This window comes from Pseudogymnoascus destructans, assembly GCF_001641265.1.
Source record: "Pseudogymnoascus destructans isolate 20631-21 unplaced genomic scaffold scaffold_18, whole genome shotgun sequence".
Lineage (NCBI taxonomy): Eukaryota > Fungi > Ascomycota > Leotiomycetes > Thelebolales > Thelebolaceae > Pseudogymnoascus > Pseudogymnoascus destructans.
In genome coordinates, this window is record NW_020167537.1 from 874,104 (window position 1) to 880,472 (window position 6,369).

At 48.4% G+C, this 6,369-nt stretch overlaps 2 protein-coding genes across 2 annotated transcripts; both read right to left on the reverse strand.

Moving 5' to 3' along the window:
- Window positions 1-11: 11 nt before the first annotated feature.
- Window positions 12-980, reverse strand: VC83_07347 (uncharacterized protein; the record flags this gene model as incomplete). Its single annotated transcript, XM_024470920.1, has 1 exon — window positions 12-980. One exon carries the CDS (start codon window positions 978-980, stop codon window positions 12-14), a length of 969 nt encoding a protein of 322 aa, XP_024321965.1.
- A 4,803-nt stretch (window positions 981-5,783) lies between these two features.
- On the reverse strand, window positions 5,784-6,130 carry VC83_07348 (uncharacterized protein; the record flags this gene model as incomplete). The annotated part of the gene is made up of 2 exons (XM_024470921.1): window positions 5,784-5,908; window positions 5,980-6,130. 2 exons carry the CDS (start codon window positions 6,128-6,130, stop codon window positions 5,784-5,786), a joined length of 276 nt encoding a protein of 91 aa, XP_024321964.1.
- Window positions 6,131-6,369: the final 239 nt, after the last annotated feature.

Genomic DNA, 6,369 nt, shown 5'->3' on the forward strand with positions numbered 1-6,369 from the left:
GAGGTCAGGTATTAGTACAGATCTTTCTCGAGTCCTCCTTCTTGTTCAGTTAAGTCCTTGAGGAACCCGTCTCCCGCCAGACCTCTTCTGGAAAATGTTTGGTAAAACCCGTATTTCTTCAGATGTGTCTGTCCTTTCAATCCTCTAACCTCTTGGTGTTCATAGAGCCACGATTTGTCAGGTAGACTGTGATTCTTATTGTTCTGAGGTGCTTCTTGGATAAATCTCAAGGTTTTCGCAATGTGTTCTTTTGCGCGGGGGTGTGCTGTCTCTTTGCTATAGTGAACGAGGGCTGCCGAAATTTCTGAGTCAGGGTCAGCATCCGGATTGTCGGCCTGTGCTCCCTTATTGTGCAGATGTTGGAGGTATTTCTCGAGTAAGAGTTCGACTTCTTCCTCCGCCTCTTGGTATTGCGTAGAGTCCTCTTCGCCTCCCTTAAGGTTTCTTTTCTTTGGTGTCTCTACTGTTTCTTTGGTAATTTTGGAGCGTTTATCGAACGGGTATTCTCCGGCTTCGTTTCTTGCAATCTCTTGTTCCGTAGGCTCGAAGAACTCTATCTCCGGGGTGTTAATAAGGGTTTGAAGTGTCTCTCCGATGATTCCCTTCGAAGTGGTATATCCTTTCTTTGCTCTAGGCAAGGAATCCCGTTCTTTCTTTATCGCTGCGTTCTTCGCCTTTTGACTTCTTTTCTGAATCATGCTCGGCAACTCTTCCCATGTGATGTGCTCGAAGTCAATCGGCCCACGGTGAACATTGTCAACAGGCGCCTTCCTCTTCGCATTTGCAGTGGTATCTTTGGTGTCTGCATTGTCCATGTTGGTGGAATTTGACTCTGAGGTCTTTCGAAGCAGGTGAGGTTCGAGTTTGAATGGATTTTCTTGAAGAAGTACTTGGGGTTGATTGTCCAACATGTTGACAAGTGGGGTTGTATTCGGGGATTGGTCAAGAATGGAGGTTTCGGATCCGGGATTGGTCGACATGGTGAATGGTGAATTTGAAGAGCGTGTGCTTTCTGGTTGGCCAGGTATACTCGAGTGTCCTGTGTAGGGTAGACTAGTTGACTTTGCTGAGGTTATCCAGGTCTGAGGTGTATGTTCGTCGTGAAGGTAAATCAGAGCTTTCGACAGATCGGGTTGCTTCGGGTCGCGGTTAAAGAAGGATAGGTCTCTGGTAGAATGGTATAAAAGGTTTGACTATTGGTTGTTCTTCTGTTCTTCTTCTTCTTCCTTTCTTATCGACAGTTCAACAATTCCCTCGATTTGTATGACAGTTCAACAATTCCCTCGATTTGTATGACAGTTCAACAATTCCCTCGATTTGTATCGGGGGGGTCTGATGAATACCAACCGCAAACATGTGGTCTGGAGGTATGTTCTGAGGTGGAGGTGAAGTTTGGTAGGTGGTGCAATGGATATATTTGGTAGTAAAAAGTAGGTAGTTAAACTTCGTGTTGGAGTGGTGTAATAATATTCATTTCACCCACATAACGTTTTATTGCATTCGCTGATTTCAGGACAGACGATGTTGTCCGTTCTCACTTCTGTCCACATCATTTTCTCTCGACGTCGTTATTCGAGATTTAACTCCTTCCCGGGTTGAGCAGGAGGTTCGAAGCCCGCGTCGTCATCATAGGGAAAGCTTATCAATTGATTAAAGAAAGCAGCATCTGGGTCTTGTCTATCCCATTTTGTTGCCTCTGAGTCTCCTTTCATATTCTCAAACTGCTGCTCCTGCGATATTTGTTCATCCATTATCTCGGAGAGTCTGGCCAACTCTTCCCATCCTCGAGGGTCGACATCGTTCTCGGGGTCCCGGGCCTTGAATGGTTTCAGGTGATTCAGGTGATACTTCCCAATCGCCTCTTGCGTGACCAGACTTTCAATGATTGCTGACCGGTTGTTTTGGTAGATGTGTTTAATTCGGAACGGTCCCTTCCAGCGCGGGTCCAGTTTTGGCAAGTTTTGCTGCATGCGCTTTAGGAGAACCAGGTCCCCAACTTGCGGCGACGGCCACAGTCGGACGTTGTTGTCCGTACGTTGAAGCATTTTTCCGAATCGCCTAGTTGTTGCCAGATCTCGGGCGTAGTCAAGGGACTCCATCCTCATTGCAGCTACCTTTCCCGAGTACAGTCCTGCGTCTCCCCTCTCAGAGTCGATCTTCATCTCTAGCGATTTAACGCCAAGCTCCTCTTCGATCTGCAATGTTGTCTCCGGTTGTTTCGGATTAAACCCGAAAAGTAACTCGTTTGGGGAGAATCCTAGCGATATCATTGTTCGACAATTTGCAGCGTGGACTACCAAGGGTAACAGGATGTTCCATTTTACTTTGAGATGGGGGTTCTTTTGGACTGACGCTTTTATAGCGGTCGACACTATCTTTACCATTCTCTCATTGAGGCCAACTGACGAAGGGCTGTATAGAGGCGAATAAATCCTCTTTACTCCTCTTCGTTTCAGGTCGTCTGCAAGGCTTCCTGTCACAAACTGCGATCCATTGTCTGAGTATGTTGCTCGAGGATTGCCGTAGATGCTAAGGATGTCCCTGTCCAACGATTCCTGACACGCTTTTGCTGTTGCTGCGATTAACGGGTCTGCCCATATTTTCCTTGTTAAGTACTCAACCTTGACAAAGATAAAGTGGTGGCCATCGTCGGAGGGTGGAAAGATTGGCCCGATTAAGTCAAACCCTATAAGGTCGAAGGGTTCATGCGTCAATATGGGTAGAATTGACTGAGAGGGCTTCATAGGGGTAAGGACTTGGCAGTTCCAGCACGATGCGCAGTGTTTCTTTATATCTTGCCGTCGGGTTGGCCAAAAGAATTGCCCGAAGGCGCTTTGGAGACAGATATCCGCTGCATAATGGCCGTGTTGTTCGTGTATGTGGTTTAATATCCACTTCACCGAGTTCTTTGGGACGCAGAGGCTTGTCTTGCCATTTCTCTCCTTGTATGCTAACTTGTCTTCGAAGAGACAGAATCTCTGTGCTTTTCGCACCAGACGCTCGTTGTTTGCCTGCTCGAGGGTGGAGGGATCTCCGTTCTCAAACTTCTCAGGGTGTCGTAAAACGTCAATCACTTCGGTGTACCAGTCGTCATCTATCAAGTTGTTCAATTTTCCAACGTGCGCAAGAGCGTAAGATTGAGCGTGGTCGATGTCGACAGGAAAGGCTGTAAGTTCTTCATCGTCTGTCTTCTTATAATAGTCCTGCGCATGTGGGAGCCGTGACAGTCCGTCCGCTACTACTAACTCCTTGCCCGGGACATGCACGTAGTCACAGTAGAACTGTGAAAAGCGCATTTGCCACCTTGCGATTCTGTCTGGTACCGACTCCCCTTTGAGCATGGGGATAAGGGACTTGTGGTCGGTATACACAACAATAGGCCAGGATGACCCCCTGGTCAGCCATTCTGTTTCCTCTAATGCTGCCAATACTGCAAAAGCTTCTCTCTCAGTAACTGTCCATCGGCTTTGTGGTCCAGTAAGCCGCGTAGAGAGGAACATTACGACCTTTCGGTCTTCTGGGGTGGTTTGCTTTGCGTTAGTGCCAGGCGGGTGATTCGGGATTTGGAAAAGGCAAGCTCCGAGTCCCGTTTTGGACGCGTCTGCTGATAAATGGTACTGAACGTTTTGATCGCCAGCTGTGGTACATTCCGTTAGGATACTATCGATAGCGCTACGCATCGCCTTCTCGTGCTTTTGCTCCCACCCGAAGGTGCACTTTTTCCTCTGCTCGCCAGTGGACAATGTGGTGATCTCATACTTTAGGGCTGTTTTCATAATAGTCGTGAGATCGGCTCTCCCCGGGATAAACGTTTTCAAGTATGGGAGAGTGTATAGGATGCGTAATAGCTCCTCTTCGCACGTTGGCGTTTTTATATCTCGGAACGCTGCCAGTTTATCCATGGACGGCCTCATCCCTTTAGCTGTTTGTGTGAATCCTAGTATGTGCAACTCGTTTGTGAAAAAGACTGCCTTTTTCGGATTTAGGGTAAACTTCGCCCATAGTAGTCGCGGGAAATAGTGCCACCACAAAAATCGGAACAGGTCTTCAAACGTTCTTCCTCCCCCCATATCATCATCAACAAAATGACTGAAGACACACTGGCCTAGGGCGGCCTCGTGAAGTGCTGGTTCTGGGAACGGTTCAGGGATCGGCCCTGTAATAATGTCTTTTCCTTTAGAGTAGGTGGATGGTGCTCCTGTTAAACCTTGGCCCATCCGGAGGTAGGCCATTTGGCCGAAATGTGTAGAGAAACCTGTCTTATAAATATGGGCATGGTGTAATGGGATGGCCCAAAATCCATTGGCCCCGTCCGCTTGGAAGAAGGTCTTTAACCATTTCTGGCCTAACGTTTGAAGGATTGGTTCAATGCGCTTCATAGTGTACGCATCTTTAATGGTGGCATCATTGATGGGAACAAACGAATGGACCATCGTCATATTACCTGTTGCCTTCTTCGGGATAAACTTGGTCTTGGCAGACCACGGCGACGTAATGCGAGTGATGACATTTGCTTCAAGTAAATCCCGCAAGAACTTATCTTGATATGCGCATTCTTTCTCTGAATACAGTGCTGGGTTACACATGCGTGGTCTTGCTGTGCTCCGCGTCGGTATTCTGTGCTCAATGATGTCGGTGACAGGCATGTCCCGAACCCAGTTACAGAAAATTTCTGGAAAGGTATAATACAGTCGAGCAGCAAGTTTCTTCTGCTCATCTGTCTTTGCATCAGGGCCAATCATGTGATTATACTCGTTGAGCTGTATCCATTCGCAAATAGTTTCATCACTTGCGTCTGACAACCCGCGTCTATAACTTGCAGGATGACGTTCCACTGGGAAAGGGGCATCCAGTGTGCCGAACGCCTCCTCCTCATCCTCTACAGTATGTAGTGCCTTGGGTCCTTTTATTTGAGGCGGGCGTTGCGTAGTGCTCTGGTCGACTCGGGGGACAGGTACGATGTCTACGGCTACCATTGCATGGCTTGAGAGGACATGAGAGGTAGATGGTGTAGTGTAATTCCCTGAGTCGATTCCCTCAACTCTTTTGGTTGGACAGTAGGGCTTGTCCGGATTTCCTCGCATAAGACAGTCTAGGAGGTCATCATTTGCCTCTACCTCTTCGGGGCCCAGTTGACGTTTGGTAGAATCCCATTGGGGTCCGGTTCCCTGTAACAAGTTTTGATATTGCTGCATCTGTTGGACTGGCTGGACCCAGGTGCCGTCGACATCCTTCCAAACAGTGCGCTTTAAGATGGCAGTCATTCCTTGCAGCGGCAAACCATAGGTCGAGGGTTCGATCGAAATCGCGACAGGATGCGGCTCATTGCTCTGTCGAGCCTTCTGCCTCTCGGTAGACATTGTGTCCTCGCTGAAGGTTTGGTGATTGGAGCACAGGAAGAGGACACAGTGTAAAAGTTAATGGTGTCAATTTCGTCCTTGTCTAATCTATTTCTGTTTTGGTATTTATGATTTCCTCTGACTGCCCTTTCCCTGGATTCCCAACAATTTCTCCTCGCATCCCTTGCGCGAGCTTCTGAGCGGTGGATGTATCGTCTGTAGATCTCCGCCACGAGGTATGGTTTTCAATTTCTCCCCTCCGGGATATTATTCTTCTTCGGCCAAGTTTCTTTCTCCTTTCCTGAGCTTGGTGATTAAGTCTGAGATCGTTCGGCCACGATGCTGGGCTATTGTGTAGTTCTGTAGTACGCTGCACTGGCGGGCCTCGGGCCACTTCTTGGTTTTGGGGATTGCGCTTATTTGACGTCTTGCTTTGACATAGGGCTAGTTTTGCTGCAATGTGCCATGTTCCTTCAAGGTCCGCTCCAAAGGCTTGTGCTGCAATGGCAGTTGAGCTTCCCAGGGGGGGTACTGCGCCTCGATAAGCGCGAGTGTACTGTTTACCATGTCTTGAAGGGGACTCAGTGGAGTGGGCTGGGTATCTATGGCAGCTAATACGCCCTTGATTGGCCGCCTGTACCTTTTCCCGACTGATGTGCGTTGACTTGGTCCTGCTCCTCTGCGTTGGAGTCTTGGTCCGAGTCTGAGGATTCATTCGCGAGGTTGTCCCAGAGGTCATCAGCATGTTTTGCATTGTGTTGGAGTGAAGCTGGGATGAGGTCGTCATGCATAATGAGCGGTGGAGCATCTCTTGGAGGCTGTGTGCGTGTAAGAGTGTGCGGCTTGCCTTCTTTAGAAAAGATGGTGAATTTGTCTGCTTGGTAATCTGCTTTGAAGCCGACTTGATACATCCAAGGCTGCCCAAGAATTATAGTATAGGACGTTTCGGACGGTATAACGTGGGCCGATTGTTACGACGGAACAAGAAGGCTGGCCAACTACAGGACAGGAAGGAGGGAGGTCGCATGAG